Source organism: Choristoneura fumiferana, chromosome 18, assembly GCF_025370935.1.
Source record: "Choristoneura fumiferana chromosome 18, NRCan_CFum_1, whole genome shotgun sequence".
Taxonomy (NCBI): domain Eukaryota; kingdom Metazoa; phylum Arthropoda; class Insecta; order Lepidoptera; family Tortricidae; genus Choristoneura; species Choristoneura fumiferana.
This window is the reverse complement of record NC_133489.1, coordinates 4,238,743-4,256,174: the sequence shown is the minus strand read 5'-3', so window position 1 is coordinate 4,256,174 and position 17,432 is coordinate 4,238,743. Positions and strand designations below refer to the sequence as shown.

The 17,432-nt window shown below is 38.3% G+C and overlaps 3 protein-coding genes across 4 annotated transcripts in view; 2 read left to right on the top strand and 1 right to left on the bottom strand.

Moving 5' to 3' along the window:
- Positions 1–3,020: 3,020 nt before the first annotated feature.
- Positions 3,021–5,208, bottom strand: LOC141437928 (BLOC-1-related complex subunit 8 homolog). Its single transcript, XM_074101520.1, has 3 exons — positions 5,041–5,208; positions 4,076–4,253; positions 3,021–3,614 (listed from the first exon to the last, which is right to left on the bottom strand). Exons 1-3 carry the CDS (start codon positions 5,090–5,092, stop codon positions 3,329–3,331), a joined length of 516 nt encoding a protein of 171 aa, XP_073957621.1. The 5' UTR covers positions 5,093–5,208; the 3' UTR covers positions 3,021–3,328.
- A 479-nt stretch (positions 5,209–5,687) lies between these two features.
- LOC141437945 (epidermal retinol dehydrogenase 2-like) lies at positions 5,688–12,704 on the top strand. 2 transcript variants are annotated; one of them, XM_074101546.1, is made up of 7 exons: positions 5,688–5,948; positions 6,262–6,462; positions 6,589–6,795; positions 8,731–8,853; positions 9,867–9,996; positions 10,591–10,708; positions 12,171–12,704. In XM_074101546.1, exons 1-7 carry the CDS (start codon positions 5,946–5,948, stop codon positions 12,361–12,363), a joined length of 975 nt encoding a protein of 324 aa, XP_073957647.1. In that variant the 5' UTR covers positions 5,688–5,945; the 3' UTR covers positions 12,364–12,704. The 2 variants fall into 2 exon arrangements, with proteins under 2 accessions (XP_073957647.1, XP_073957646.1); XM_074101545.1 differs by lacking the exon at positions 5,688–5,948 and having other exon boundaries at positions 6,063–6,462.
- Positions 12,705–15,829: 3,125 nt separating this feature from the next.
- LOC141438364 (uncharacterized) overlaps positions 15,830–17,432 on the top strand; it is a 232,998-nt gene continuing 231,395 nt past the window's right edge. The window contains exon 1 of the mRNA XM_074102222.1: positions 15,830–16,019. The gene's annotated coding sequence lies outside the window, so the exon portion shown is untranslated. The remainder of the gene's footprint in view (positions 16,020–17,432) is intronic.

Below are 17,432 nucleotides of genomic sequence, written 5' to 3'. Positions count from 1 at the left end.
AAAATTATAACGGCTAAGATTGCTTGAGAATTATTAGCAATTTAAGAGTAAATAGCAGCCCAAGGTATAAAATATACCTAAACTTGGAAGATCCCGTACACACACAACACAAAAACCTTAGAAAAATATTACTTAATTTTTTCGTAATGGTTACGGAACCCTGAACTCCGACACGCCCTTGGCCGGTTTTTTTTTTAATAAAATAAGGCGGATGTACTGAATTGGATTTATATCTGAAACTTTGGGAGGTTTTGGATTGGTTAAGTACCTAATTAAAAGAGCAAATCGCAAGGAATAATGTAACGTCGAACGGTCCTCACGATAACCGTCATTGATTGGTGGTGTCATCTATCCATTTTGTACTAATGCATCAATATGCAGTAGGCACTTTTGAGTTGCTGATTGAATAGATTATAATGGATCCACCTACCTACACCTAAGTTAATCTATTAATTAAGTTTTTAGCTAATAATCCAGTAGATAATATGTCGAGAGATGTAAGGGGAGTGGGAAAATATTCCGAAGTTAATGCAACTTTTACAGGTTGTTTGGGGGACATTAGATAGTGCCCTAACTTGAGGGGGAGAACCCCCTAATTAGACCCTATTCCTATTAGACCTAAAAACTTGATTTACCAACTGAGTTTTTAGGTAATTGAATGTTCTTCAACTTCATAATATGTATATACTTAATGCTTAGTTTACGGTCTAAAATAAAATAAAAATTAAAACGTCAAAAAATTTGAGGTTTTTGGGTCCCAAAGTTAGAACATCCTCAAGGTCGAAAAATTAGAATATTCTTGTTAGTGAGTGTAGGTACTCCATCCAAACAACCCGTAAAAGTTCCATTAACTTCGGAAATACTTTCCGAAAAATTACGTAACTGCTGGAATCTAAAAGTAAAAGTATTTGTTTTAAGAATGTCTCGGAAGGCCTTAAAATATTCAGTGCCTGTAAGTTTAGTGTTATAGAGGGTGTAGTAAAATTGTGTTAGTTCATGCAAATAAAAGCATTTTGTTATGGCACAGTTTACTTTTCCTTAAGATTAGTATGAAATAAGCAAGTAGTTAAGTAAGGTACAATATAAAACCCAAAATCCGTCGATTACTATTGGCCCAGCAACGGAAAAAGGCGTATTATAACTGTTTCTTGTTTTAACGCATTCACTGCTACCTGACTTTCACAGGTGCCACCGACGCACATGTGCGTTCAAGATGTATGAATAATTATGAATGACAGCGGCCCTGGGTGAAGTTTAGGCCTGTGTAAAACCGTATATGTATTCGTTACCGAGAAATGAGTACTTATCTGATTTGAAGTAACGAATCGTTACTCACGAATACGTCTCGTCACCCGTATAACCCGTATCGGTCGTACACGGTTCTGTGGTCGTACTGATTATTACAATAATCACTTAAAAATATACATTTTTACAGCCCTAGAGAAGTTCCGAAAACGCATATATGCGTCGGTGGCAGTGAATGAGTTAATATCAATGCCATTTATTAAACCTACGGAACCTAGTTCCGACACCATGTGAAATCACTGCACGATGCGACCGAAATTACATCTAAATGCCCATCTTCCGCTGAAAATAGGCAATAAGTGGAAACGGTGGTAACTGAGTAATATGACTTTTGCAGTTCGCCAGTGCGAGTTCAAACACTCCGCTCCGCTCGCAGTGGAAGGTGGGCATCAGACTGGGATTAGTTCTCAAGGGTAGGTAAGCATAATACAACACAAGACCAGGGCATAAGAATAGAAGATAAAAATCAGTTCTAAGCTCAGTTCAAAAATCAAACCCTTCCTGTTCGGGTGAGCAAATGTCACATGAAGCCTTTTTTCAGGAGTGCCGTTTCACTATGGGTTCTCAACTGTCCCACACAAAGCACACTTGATTTTGTCAAATAATTTTGTATGGGGACAGTGAACGTGTTATTTGACAACATGCGTCGAATAAAAGCAATAATTGAAGATACATTTTCACTTTATGAAAAAAAAAACTTCTGTACTAGCCCTAACCGATGAGCCCCAAGTTAGTTGCCTAGGTAGGTACGGCCAAGGGAACTGAATCACGTACCAAGGTCGGAACCTTTGTGCTACTAGGTAATGTCATTTTGACATAGCGAAATTGATTATCAAAAGGTGCCACCCTCCCTGGTACGTTTTTCAGTTTCCTTGACTGCACTCTGTCTTATGGTTACATCCGACTCTGCATAAGACATCCAAGGTGCAAAATTTACAAGCCACCACCATTTCAATCATACAAGTTTGATTTTATGTAGGGTATGAGTCCGTCCGTCTAAATTTAGGAACTCTACAGTTACATCGTTCCATAGTAATCATACACCCCTATTTGGATATCCACCCTTCAGCCAAGTGCTTGTGGACTCTAACTGTGAGGCCACCTCGTTTCATAAATTTAGCAGGCTGCCGCACTTATAGGTGCCGGCCGGCCCCCAAAGGGCGGATCCAGAGAGCCCTGTGCTGGTTCTGGGACAACAACTATTTGATCTTAATAAAATTTGTATGTTCTGTGACAAAAGACGAAAATTGATGTTACAACTAGAATTTGGACATAATTCAGGGGGGGGGGGGTGACTCGACCTAGGCTATAAAGCTGGATCCGCCCTCTGCCCCGTTTGCGTACTGCTTTGTGAAAAATGCTCCTCTCGCTCGCACCCACTGGGCGGTGGCCTTATAGGGTGCATTCATTTCAATATCTTCCATATCTTTTAAATTAGTTTACTGCAACGTAACGTGCAACTTGTGCGCTTGCAAGAAGAGGCAGTCACAAATAGCCGCGAACTTCAGCAAGTTTGGCGCGAAAACTTTCACGTTTTTTTTGCGCCACTTGGCCAGTATTTTACCGTCATGGAAATACCTCAACTAGTTTGTAGATGAGATGAGCGTTTTGCGAATGAGGCCTTTCATAGACGGAACGTTTTGAATGAAGCAGAAGGACGTTCAAAAGGGGACAGAAGGTACTTTTGGAAAGGAGAAGTTGAAGACCCTTCCGTTATGCGCCTAAAGCACATGTTGGACGATAAGTGACTAGATTGCTGCATTACAGTACGAATGAAAGTGAAGCGAGCATGTACGAAATAAATAAGTAATAAAAATTACTTTTAACGAAAAAAAAGCATGAGAATCAAATTCATTGAGTTCATCTACCTCACCTCATGAATGGCATGAAGCTACATCCTACATCCATATTTTAGCCGGACCTGAGGCTGTATTGCCTAACGTTTCTGACGTTCGCGATCGTATTCAAGTGACAGTTTTTGTATGCAAAATTCTCAAAAAAAGGTTACATCCTAATATTAATTTCAATGCAATGTAGTATGGGACCTCTGCAGTTCGGCAGTGGACCCCCTAGCCTGAGCCATCATATTCTCTATCCTATTGGTTGTCTCCCTCACCATAGAGAACTCGGAAAGGTCCGGAAGGTCCAACACAATGTGGGCAGAGAGACGTTTGTAAACTGAACTGGAATCTTTTTTATTTCTCCTACCCTCCTCGTATTTTAATTGTTGTTTTAGAAATATTGATTGTTTTAACATGTCTTGTATGTTCTTGAAACTGGTTACCGCACTGTCCATTGATTTAACTGCACTGTAAGGGAAAAGAAATATTATAATTTTAGTAGGAACTTGTTATAAGAAGGCTGCAGAGGGTCACTGACAAGTTTTCTTTATAAATGAATTAACACTGTTCACTTACATATTTGCACTTACTTATATTATATGTATGGTAATACATAGCAATTATGTTGTGTGTGTGGTATTGTTTGCCAACATTCCACTTTCAGACATCATAATTTATACATGGTGTTAAAAATCCTGATTTAACCCACATTAAGGCTACTGTTTACTATTACCATACAAGTGGAAAAACATTAGAATTTGAGTTTCTTGCTTGGTTCTTTTTAACAGAGGTTTTCCGAACCATTAGTACGTTTTTAGACATTCATAACCTAAATCTAAAACTTACTAAAACTTTGTACTTTTATATTTCTCTACTGAAACTTAATAAAATACCAAAAAAATATGGATAAATTAATAAAAGAGCCTTACCTCAAAGCATACTCCACATCATAGCACCGTCCTTGAAGCTCATGCTGGAGCTTTGTCACTTCAATCCTCCGTTCCACCATGGGGGGCAGGGCCTTGCGCACATGCTCTTGTAACCGGTACAGCGCTAACGAAGGTTCATTGGCTACAATGTGCATGTTCTCTGATATACGCTCTGCAGCTGGAATTAAAAAATAAAACATATTCAACAGGACATAAAAGCTACGGCCAGTGGACTATATTAGGGTGGAAGGGGCAGTCTGCTCGGGCCTGCAGTCATTGCCGGTTTTAGCACTTCCAGCGCCCTGGGCGAGATTTACACGGCGCCCCCAACTTTTGGGAATTTTCTAGGCTAGGCATCGCGCCTACCCTAACGCCGCTGCTCCCAGCCAGCTGCCTCCAGTCCCACGGGCCTCCAAATGTCCATAAGTTCTCTTGATGAAGTCCTGATTTGTGAACATAGCTAAAGATATGTTTAGTATGTCAACTTCTAATACCTATTGGGGGGCCTTATTCGATTTTGCTGCCCCGAGCCCCAAACAGGTTCAGCACCACTGGCCACAGCACAAGGTCAGCATTGAGTCGTCTCACAGGCTCGTGTGAGATGTGGGGGAATTTTCAGTGGGGTGTGGTTAAAGTAACACTAAAATTAACGACAATATATGACCTGATAATTCAAATCATATAACTTAGCGCAGTTATTTACGCGCATCAACTGGCTCAGAGCTCCTAGCATATTATTAGAATAATAATAATAAATAGTAAACTTAGCAATGAAGCAATGATACACTATTTTACACCGTACCTGAGAACCATAACATTGCAAGTGCCACTTTCTACGATTTTCGGTTTCACCACCCTTATTGTCGTGTATGCTAAACAAACAAAACGTTAAAAAACGACACAAAAACGCTTCTGTAAAATTTCGGAAATGGCACTTGCAGTGTTATGCTTCTCAGGTAAATTACCTTTCTTAGCTTTTGCTTCCAAATCAGGATCACCTTGGTAAACAAACGCCATCGTATCAACACGACAGCCCTTATTTATTAACTTTTTTCAGATTTTCGTAAATAGTTTATGGATCGCTCAAATCAGATCGCTTTTTTTTGGCATGTTTTGATTTGACGTTTGACGTGACGTAACGAGTGATGACGTTTATTTATTTTTTAAAGTGCGGCCACATGCAGTCGCTCGTCACTTTTTTGCACCAATAAATCTGGTCACGTGACCCCATTTTGAATGTGATTTTTAATTTCCCGCGACTCAACAAAGTAGCGTCAAGTCGCCGCGTCGAGCAGCAGCGACATGATGGCTGCTTGCAGGAATGAGTTTGGTCTTGGATGCTCATTTCTTAATCTCATTTAGTAGCAGTCGTGGCAGTGGTACAAATGGAAGAAGTTGGAGTGAATGAAGAAAAAAAGTGTTTTTGCCGAAATTGAAGAGGTTTTTTTTCTCTAGCGATAAAGCTAAACATTTTCAGCTTTATGGCTATATGTCACGTGACCAGATTTATCGCTGCAAACGAGCGACGAGCGACTGCATGTGGCCGCACCGTTATTTATTCAAAGTACGTGCGTTCTTGAACTTTTTTTTATCAGGCTTTATCAGTGCATGATATTAATGTTTTGTGAATGAGTACATTTTTATTATGATAGATAATAATATCAAATCAAACATCTTTCATTTTCATTCATTACCTAAATGTATTGGTAGTTCCAAGGCGTCCGTTCCGTGTGTCAAATTAATTGATGTTGTACTTACCTACTTATGAAACTTTAACTAATTTAAGAAACACATAAGTACTTAATTAAATTTAATTAAATGATCGGTTGTTTGATTACTAGGTTTACATGAGGCTAAATAGCTTACAAAAATGGTAAGTAGTATTAATTTTTTTAAATAATAACTAAAATATTTTCATAAATTCTACGCTAATGTGGGTAATGGCAGTTTACAAACAACAGACGATCAAATTAAATTACCCACAAAGCAAGGTTTTCTATTTAAACTCTTTTTGACGTACTACCTTGAAATTACATGAATTTGATTTTAGAATTTCGTTAGCAATCGCTACTAGCACTAGCTACTAAAAAAAAAACATGAATTACAACAGACTGGGTAATGTACAAGAGGTGCAAAGGAGGCAAATGGAAGCTCTACATGAAAATGCTTTTGTTGACCCTTTTCAGGAAACTCGTCTAGACACATTATTTGGTGTGATCCTGAACATCATGTTTCCAATCAAAATGTTGCTACGAGTTTACTCACTGTGTATCCTCATGATAGACCTCTCTTGGGTGGTGGTAAATGCTGTGTTTGCTGTCATCCAAGCTACATATGAAGTCTTCCGACCACCACCCATGAAGTCCCTCAGTATGGAGACTGCTTTGGTGAGTTTTTTTTTAATTAATATTTTAAACCAGGCATAAATAATATAAGTATGTCAGCCTCATGGTGAAACTAATATAGAGCATGTTAAAAGAGGCAGTTTTTGTATACAATTTCTTGAATTGTAGGTAATAGGTTCTGGCAGAGGTGTGGGCAGAGAACTAGCCATCCAACTCTCTGAACTTGGTGCTATTGTGCTGTGCGTTGACAAAAACAGTGCAAATAACAAGGACACCTTGGAAGCTATCAAAATGAGGGATGGCTCAGCTATGAGCTTCACCTGTGACATCACCAAGAAATCGAATGTTGAAGAACTAGCGAAGCAAGTGAAAAAGGTAAGACATTTTAACCATATTTCTCTTCGTACGTAGGCATTTTACATTACCGACATTGGCAGGCGTCAAATATTTTCTACTTCAAAGTGATTTCAATGATGTAATTGGTCACGAAAATTAGGTACGACGACGAGCGTAGCGAGCACGCCGCGGAATGGCCAGTGGAGCGCCAGGACCTAATTAAGTTACGAAATAATTTGGCCCCTACCAGTGCTAGTTAAGATGGTTGTGAACAAAGAACGAGGCGCATTTAATTAACTTTACAAATGTTTATACATGTTGTGTTGTGTTGTTTATGTTTGTTTGTTTGTTTTTGTTTGTTTGTTTTGTGTATGTTTTGTTTGTTTTGTTTTTATTTGATTTGATTTGTAGATGACATCAATTTACTAGTACTACCTAGATACTTTTTGTTAGAAATCTTCTAGTTTGAGGAATTTTCAGGATTTTTAGTCTTCATCACACACATTCTAAATGTACCTAAGCACGGTGCATAATAACAATGTACAATAACTCAAGCACACATGTTACATACATTTTAAGTGAAATATTGTATTTTGTTATTTTGTACCGAAATGAATTTGAATACATTTTATTATTTTATACCTATGTTCTGGACAAATACAGAGATCTCGAGAAGTGTTGCTTCTTAGGAATAATGATGTAATCCTGTTATCCCTCACTAGGGACATAGGGCTCGTAGAAGATTTTTCCATTTGGCTCGATCTTGCGCGGCTTTTTCCAGCTCTTCCCAGCCATGACCAATTGAGCCAGCCTCCCTCTCAACTGATCGCCTTCTCGTGGTCCGAGGAGGTTCTAGCCGTCTTCTGCCAGTAGATTGCCAACAGAGACCCCGCTGGGATAGGTGCTTATTCGACCCTCAAAGTGCGAGTCTTCTTAGGAATGTCGAAAATACAACATGAGCACAGAAAAACCAGAAAAAGAGACCAGCGCTGGGAATCGAAACCAGGTCCTCACCAGTCCGTGCTGCGTGCCCCTACACCACCGCTGGACAGGAATCTAGACACGAATTTTTCCTATGCATACATATCTCAGGTTGCTTATTTCTACTACGCTACTTAAGCAGCAGCAGGTGGTAGGACCTTGTGCAAGATCCGCCCGGATTGCTACCACCATCTTGCTCGCTAATCCTGCCGTGAAGCAGCAGTGCTTCCACTGTTGGGTTTCGGCGTGGAGAGTAAGACAGCCGGTGAAATAACTGGCACTTGAGGTATTCCATCTTAGGCCTCTAGGTTGGCAGCGCATCTGCAATACCCTGGAGTTGCAGTTGTCTATGGGCGGTGGTGATCTCTTACCATCAGGAGACCCACGTGCTCGTTTGCCATCCAGTCGAATAAAAAAAAAAAAAAAAAGCACTAGCGACATCTATGTTTCGCTCTCATCGAGAGACGTCACATTCTTTCGGAACTAACCGCTCACCCAGACAAGAGATGTCGCTACTAAGTAATCAAATTATGATTGGTTTTTTGGAGTCTTTTTGTATTTTTTATTTCAACTCCAAATTTGTTAATTTTTTGTGTCTAGATTCCTGTCCAGCGGTGGTGTAGGGGTTATAGCACGCAGCACGGATTGCTGAGGACCTGGGTTCGATTCCCAGTGCTGGTCTCTTTTTCTGGTTTTTCTGTGCATCCATGTCTAAGTTTGTATTTTCGATATGGTTTCACGGGATACCCGTAAAAGTAACAAATTTGGAGTTGAAATAAAAAATACAAAAAGACTTCAAAAAACCAATCATTCTCAGGAATGCTCAAATATATCTTTTTAAACACCAGTTGGCATGAGACTTTGTAGATATGTTAGAAATACTCTTAGCAACATGTACTTTCAGTTTGTCTAAAGGCTAGAGGTAGATTATAGAGAGCTCTGGAAGAATCCTCTGTTCAGCAGGAGTCTATATGCTTGGTCTTCATGTTTCAGGAGATCGGATTTGTCAGCATGGTGTTCTACTGCTGCGGCATTCCCAGTCCGCGGTCGCTGCTAACCCAGCCGCCGCAAGATATCCACGAGACGCTGGACCTCACCCTGACTTCTTACTTCTGGGTAAGAACCTTGAACGATTAGGCGAGAGGTTCCCAAACATTTCTTAATACACCCCTTTAAAGTTTTCCTTTGTTTAGTAGACCCTCTGCTGCTACATTTGTACTATGTTCCCGACCTCATTTTTTAGGCGACTAACGCCTAGTGCCCGCGCAGAATGAAAACTTGATTGGAAAATTTGTTTTCTCAGTAACTACATCTTTCACTAAATCACAAGGTCTGCTGGCTGAATTGTAATTTCCAGCATTTCATGAACGGTTGCAAAAGAAACACCTCATTAAATTTCATGTCTATAACCACAGAATAACTAATAGTACTACCATATGCTATAACCCCATCCCGTGGGAATATCGGGAGAAAAAGTTGTTTATATTCGAGATATTTCCTTTGTAGTTGCCTTAGATGCCATCACTTGCCACGATTGGCATATGAAAAGCGACCCAGATTTTCGGGAGATAGGTCAAGAGTCTCGGTGGTCAGTGTATACGGATTCGAATCCCGTCTGGCGTACCAGTTTTTTTTTTTTTTTATTCGACTGGATGGCAAACGAGCAAGTGGGTCTCCTGATGGTAAGAGATCTCCACCGCCCTATACACCGCGCTATACCAGGGGGATTGCAGATGCGTTGCCAACCTAGAGGCCTAAGATGGGATAAAAAATAAAGTTGTGTTAAATACTTGTGATGTATACATATCATTTAATAATATTGTCCTGTTTAAAAAAAATATATCTCAGCTTGCCGGATCAGCAGAGGTTTTTCCGAACCGGTGGTAGATTTTTTTTTGACATTCATAAGTGCTTGTTGTAGCCTAAATTGAATAAAGATATTTTGACTTTGATACCTCAAGTGCCAGTAATTTCACCGGCTGTCTTGCTCTCCACGCCGAAACACAACAGTGCAAGCACTGCTGCTTCACGGCAGGATTAGCGAGCAAGGTGGTGGTAGCAATCCGGGCGGACCTTGCACAAGGTCCTACCACCTGCAAAAAGTTATGTTATCTACCCATTTTTTCCAGCTCATCGACCAGTTCATGCCAGCGATGAAGGCCAAGAACCACGGGCACGTGGTGGCCTTGACCTCGGTAGCTGGGCTCAGCTATATCAAGGATCAGATGCCCCTGAGCGTGGCGCAATTCGCCGTTCAAGGTCAGCCATTGATATATCTTGATAATATAAATATATGTATATACAATACAATGCAATGACTCTTTATTGAACACTTACACATAGTAAGCAATTAAAAGATTTTTCAAGATAAGCAATAGGCGGCCTTATTGCTTAGAGCGATCTCTTCCAGGCAAACTTTACAATAAGTTTTGCAGGTGAGCAAAGTAATTCTTTTTAGGTAATTTATTACTATGATGCTACAACAATACTTCATGTTAATGTCAGTGAGGCAGGTACTTCATCAGGATATAATATACTAGCTTTTGCCCGCGGCTCCGCCCGCGTGGTATTCGGTTATCGCGCGCTGTTCCCTCGGGAACTCTGCATTTTTCCGGGATAAAAAGTAGCCTATGTCACTCTCGGGCCCATAAACTATCTCTATGCCAAAAATCACGTCGATCCGTCGCTCCGTTACGGCGTGAAAGACGGACAAACACACTTTCGCATTTATAATATTAGTATGAATTATAAGTAGCTATTTCCCGTGAGATAGCGATAGAGGAATTCTGCTCAGAACTTGGCAATAATTCCTTTTGCTTATTCTTCGTCTAATCTGTATTGAATCTTTTCCAGGCCTGGCCGAATCCCTAATGGAAGATCTGAGAATTAACAAAATTGACGGAGTTCACGTGACACTGACACACATCTACCCATTCATTGTCGGGGATGAGAGCCCAGACCTGCGATTAAGGTAACCCATTCTGGGGGGCTATTACGAAATTCGAAAATCGAAGTTCGTATCGTACTGTACCTCTCACTCTCGTATTAAATAATATTAGCGTCAGCGGGACGGCAAGATACGAAATTCGAATTTGGCATAGTAGCGCTGAGTAAATTTCTTCATTGATCATTAGGTACAGTCAGCTGAAGTAGATGAGCAGTCTTTTTTTTTCTTTTTTTTTTGAGGCTTATGTGCACCTGTGCTATGCCAGCTTCATTGGAAGACTCGATGAGATGAGCAGTTGTGGTGTTCCATATGTTCTAAACACTCTTATTACCTTGGCAGTAGAGTTGTTTGTAGATCATTTTGAGCACCGTAACCGCTCATCCACTTCTGCTGCTTACTGTACATATCCCGGAAAGTGAAAAGCGTGCTTTAGGTAAGGTACAGATATTGTTATCGGATGCAACACGTCATAGTCGGCGTACACAAGCTCTGCTTGCCATAATTCTCATAACTGATATCACGTGGAAAATTTAGGCAACCCGCTGGGAATTGCGTCTTTTTTTGGTTTTTGAGAGAGGGTTTTGTCATGTCAGACGGATAACAAAGTGATCCTATAAGTACGGAACCCTAAAAAAAAACCTCTAGCGCACGTTGCTAACCACGTTTTTGCATGGATAGATTATGCACGTTGCATTGTTTGATAGCTGTCTTTATCAGGGCCTGGATTTTTCGGATAATCGCCGAAAACGCTATCTTAAACACTAATCCGAGCACAAGCCAAAAGCGATTGTAGACCTTGTTACTATGTGTTTTTATTTTACTTTGTTTATGGGTGGATATATTATGAGTAAGCTCTGACTTTAAACTTTTATGTTTGCAAGGTCGACTCAAGACCGAGATATTTGATATATACTGAAAGGTGATGTATTTCTTATGGCGCATAGGTTATTACGCATACGTATGGGTATAAACAGGCTGTTCTTCGCAACTGAACGTCTCATCATCATCATCATCATCCCAGGGTATATACGTCCCACTGCTGGGCACAGCCTTCCTCTCAGAATGCTATTCAATTCGTGCCAGTCTAGCTTCTGGAGGAAACCTAGCAGACCCTTAATGTTGCTGAAGCTTCCTGGAGCGACTCCGGTGATCCGAGGTGTGGTGCCCTGTAGTTCGCCACGCCAGTGCACTACAGCACAATGTGTGTGGCCGTCTCTTCTTCCATGCATGCTAATATGAACAAGCTAGCCTATTTACCGTAAACTCAGGTTTCTATAGTCCCAAGCGTTCATCAATAGTCCAAACGGACTTTTTAACATTTCGAACAATAACAGAGCTGCTAACGTTTAGGAGGTTCATCGTGCATTTTCTATTGGATTAGGCTGCGATGAACCTCCTAGATGACGTTAGCAGTTCCGCAATTGTTCGAAATATTACAAAGTCCGTTTGGATCCAATTAGAAATCAAAACAGACATTTTTTTTCAGAATACCCAGTTACTTCGGCACACTGACGCCCCGCGCTGCGGCCTCTGGTATCTTGGAGAGTGTGCGCCGCAACTATCCCGAGGCGTCCGTCCCTAAGCACCTGCTCTTCCTCGGCCACCTGCTCAGGATACTGCCTAGGAAGGCCACTGTGCTCATACGGGACTTGCTCGATACTGGAGTGGATTTTGCGTGATATTCATTTATTTCTTAAGATGAACATTTCTTATTGCAAGCTTTTATTTAACTTGCAATGTGCATTATATTGTTTCAATATTGCCTTTAAAAAAAGGCAGTCAACCGAACTGCTACGTAACTGCCTGCCGGCTGCCCATACGTTTTCCTTTTCATTACAGTTGATTTATTAATTTTATCAATGAATATTTACATAACGCTTGATAACAATGCGCTATAAATTTCAAAAGATAAAATGTTCAAATGAAATAAAAATACCAAATAATACTTAATACAGAAGATACACCTTACTTTGCTGCTATCAGGTGTCATTGGCAGTAATGGACGCTAACCAAAAGCGACCGATTGCCACTAAACAAAAAAGTTGAAGTTGAAGATACACCTTCCGGCCAGAAGTCGGAGTGTAGAAATATCTGTTGGTGCTTAGGCACTGGGAGTCTAAAAGAGCAAAAATTGTTCGCCCTGCTGGATTTGATACAGATGCGACTGCGCTGTTCGATTGCAGTCGACAAGCCTGTACCCTTAGTGTAAGTTTTCGATTACAAGATACGTCTCGATCGCGTTCGCGTTAAAATCTCAATTTGTATGCAAACACGAACAGCGCCTCTAGCGGAACGTTTGCGATGTTCGTGTGTCGATACAAATTGAGATTTTAACGCGAACGCGATACAGACGTTTTTTTTGTATACGTTAACTTACACTAAGGGCACTGCACGCTAGCTCGATTGTAATGTATGTGCCCATACGTTGTAGTTGGAATGCAGTCAGTCTGTAACAGTTTTTAACGATCGGATTCAGTTGTAATCTAGTACTGATATATAATGTACATAGTTTGGATGACATTGTTACTGCAGTTAACAGAGATTACAATCGGTAAAAAAAGCTTGTACTTAGTATTTTTTTTAGTAAATACTTATAAAGTAACTCTGACACCTTTCACATTGGTATGTTTTAAGCAGGACAGGATTTAGGGAAGGGAGCTAGGCTTCTGCGCCGGGGCTTCCGCATAGAGGTTTAAAAAAATAGTCAAATTTCTATAGGACAGTAATTTGTCAGTTTTTTTTTCAAACATTAAACAAGAATTCTTTATTTGCCTTATACTCCTACGGTGCCCTAAGGCCTGCAGACCTCTAAATCCGGCCCTGATCTTAAACGAATAGGAATATTTACAGTACTGAAATTGGAGCTGCAGTAGCGCAACTATAACGTCTCGGGCCCATGTTAAATTCACATGGTGGTCCTAAATCAAATCAAATTATCAAAAAAACCGACTTCAAATATCCTTAGGGATGATATTTTTCCTTCAAAGTCGGTTCATATATGACGGAGTTTTGAGGTAATAAACGTAAAAAAGACAACCGAATGGAGAACTCCTAGTACAGTCAACTGCAAAAATATGGACTTATCTAACCCTTCAAAAATATGTACCATAGACTCTTATTCCGGCGTAATAAGGCCGTGGTAACATATTTTTGAGTGGTCCGAGGTCCGAATAGGTAGATACATATTTTTGCACTTGACTGTACTTACCTCTTTTGTTGAAGTCTGTTATAAAAAAAAGTCTAAAATAAGTAAGCTATAAGAAAAACGTCTCTTTCCTCTATAGGCCAAGGTGTAGCATGTAGGTACTGTTTTATATCTAAAACAAAATATTTTATTAATATTATGATTTATGTGGAGAGCTAAGTACACACACATAGAATAATTATACTGTTTGTAATTTTTTCAATCAAGCATCACCAGGGAATGATAAGTAAATAAAAGTGGATTAAAATACAGTTCACTTTTTCTGCATTTTGTTACTTTGTAGATATTTCTATTTACCTACTTATTATTTACTACACATTTTTTAAGAGATCCGAAAGTAGCTAATTTAAATAACTTATTATGATTATATCCATGTTAAATGTGACAGTGGGTGTTGTTATTTTTTGATATAAATAATAAATAATTTTGTATAATATAATATCCACCAAAAACACGCACTGTCGTGGTCCTCTTGTGGTATTCACCAAATTTGACTTATTGTGAATAACGATTTTAATACTTATTGTTTTATTTCTTTCAATATTTCATTTTTCGCAAACTGTTGCTTTAATTCGAAAATATTTGTATTCGTTATTTATTACTTAACTACTTATTAATCTCGCAGATTTAATGTTAAGAGGAATGGAAATATTATTGTTTATATTTCCTTCGTTAAATAATCATTGTCGTCGTTTTGAATGGCTTTATCCCTCCTTATAATTTAGCCTTTTTTGAATTAACTCTGAATTAACCCAATTTTAGACCAAGCGGTGATTCGTTACACACTGAGCCGGGAAAATTAATACGTAAGTACCTACGTAAAGCTTAGTCAACGAGAAGAGATAAATTGTCACATTTAAATTCCTTTTGATATTAGTTCTGTGATAAATCATTTGCTCAATTTTGTAGTTTTGTAATTTTTGTAGATGAAGTGCCTTTTCGAACATAATATACAAGTTCAAGATATATTAAACGTCATAAATAATATTTAAGTAAATAGTAACAAATTATACAGTGTCTATTATCTTGTTAGTGTTCGTTATTACCTAAGTTATTCGGGCATTAAAGGCCATTTTCAATTTTGTGCATGAACCAAAGACGTGTGAAATGTTTTTTATACCTACGAATTAAAATAATTTATGAATAATGGTATTTTTATTACGTAGGTGTAGGTAATTTTAATAAGCTTATACAAATAGAATCGGAATTACAATGGTTATTTCCCTTTTTCCTTGGAATCCTTCCAAATCCACTTAAGTTAAACTGACAAAACAGCAAAGGACTTAGTCATATGAATACCTATTATTTTAGCTAATTTTGCAATTTGCAACTCAATTTTACGGAGATTTTACCATCATGAAATTATTACTTCCCACTTCGAATTTGAAATCTAGCAGTGTAGGTAGTTAAGAGCGTTTATACCTCCTGCCTGAGCTGGCAACGTTGCATTTTTGTTAGTTTTTCTCGATTATTCCATAAAAATTGAATGAAAATCTATCAGACATTTTTAATTTTCATTTAATTTTTATGGAATAATCGTGAATAACTAACAAAAATGCAACGTTGCCAGCTCAGCAGGTATAAACTCTCTTATCTTAACCCGTCGCGCGACCAACGACTTTTTTGGGTAATTTTGGACCTATGTTGGGTGATCGAAACTAGTAACAAAAATTGATTACTAATACTTGAGGTTGCTTTTTGAGTAATCAAAATACTAAGCTTGCTAGCTATTGCAAATGTGATTAGATTTTCACAAATATTTTCAGTTTCATGCGTATGTAATTCTACATTTTTACTTGGAGTATTTATCTAAAATAATTCTAGCTAAATACTCAAAGCATTTTTATTATGTTATGAGTGAAGTAAAAAACATAAGGTCAACGACTTTTTAGACTAGCAACACAGTACAAAATGTCATTTGTTGTTATAATGGCACAGTGGCGCCATCGCACCAGCCAGCCAGGGTTTTGTTTGGTCTGCCGTCGCGTTTTTATGGTTTGGAAAGAACAACAATTAAAATTCGCAATTTAAAAATAAGTGCGATGTGCATTTGTTATTGGTGTTTTTAATCGGATTCAAATTAGACTGTCTAAAAACTCCAGTGGTGTTATAAAACCAGCGAAGTTATTGGTAAGTATTATTCTGTCTGTTAACAAAACCGATCGATATTATAGAAAACTTATGTTTTAATAACATATTTGGATTAAAATTTGCCGATAATGTGGTAGATTAATGTCAAAACTCGCATTGCAATTGTGTAAAACGTGATGACCCATTTATGTTTTGCACTTATGTGTATAACTTTCTACAGTAACTATAAATTACGATCTACGTAGTTCGGCCGACATCTGTTCGCAAAACAAGTTTCGTAACCGCGATCACTAAATGGGTACACTTTTTATATTATTCTTCCTAACATATATCTGAATACAACTCGTTACCCATGTCCTATTCAATATTAATTATACATATAGCAGTATAGCAGAACGCGAGTTGAATAACTTATAATATAGTCGCACATTTGATCAAATAAGAACGAAAAAAACAACAGATATTGGCGTTTTTAAATTCGGCAGATTAGAAGCTACTAGTTTATGTTTTTTATGTTTTAAAAGAATAAATAAATGCATATTAATTCTTGACTTATGCTTGATAGTAATTCTTACCTTTTCTCCAAGGTGTTTATTCAAAACCCTGAGGCAGTGCTGAATAAATTTCTAAACCCGAGGATAATTGCATTTAATGTCTAAATGGCTAGTTACAAAAAAAATAGTTACTAACAATTATAAGTAGCCTATTGTATAACTTGTTTTCATTGTTCTTTTTTGTTAATTCACTGTATTGATTTGGGGTGAACTAACTATTTATAGTGACTTCAATAATTCATACAGCAGACAGATATTTTTGACTAATTTGTAAAGAGGTTCATGCTTTTAGTATCTTAATATTCAAATCAGATACTGTGTTTTTCTCAGCTTTTTAACTCATGTAAGTATTTCTTCTGGGATATCCAACATTAGATGTTGTAAAAGCTCTTTATGAAAGAGATATTAAGTTTGATTCTCATCAGGCAATGTTTATTCTAATTAGGGTTTATTGGCCATTCTAGAATTTTCTATACACATTATTTTTACTAGATATTTACAGCAACATTAGGAGCCTTTGGCTAGCATTGGCTCTGGATGCTTGGGGACTTAATAGTCTTCAAATCTCAGAGGAAGTCTTATAATTTACTAAGTGACTGGAGGTGTTGTTGTTGTTTCTTTAAAAAAATATGGCTCTGTCCATTGGAGGACAATTTTGCCAGTGTCTAGTAGTATTTGCCGTTGTATGACTGGAGGTGTATTAGGCCTTTGTGATGATAAGCACAAATCCATATTGATGTATTCTTAAAATACCTCATTCTGGATTGGTGGTTTGAATGCCCTCACTTTATAAAATTATATGTTGTAGAGATAGTAAAAATTATTTATTGAATCAGGCGTTACTTTGCAGAGATTGATATTGACCTAGGATGTCTTGTAGGCTTTTTTAAATCTTGAT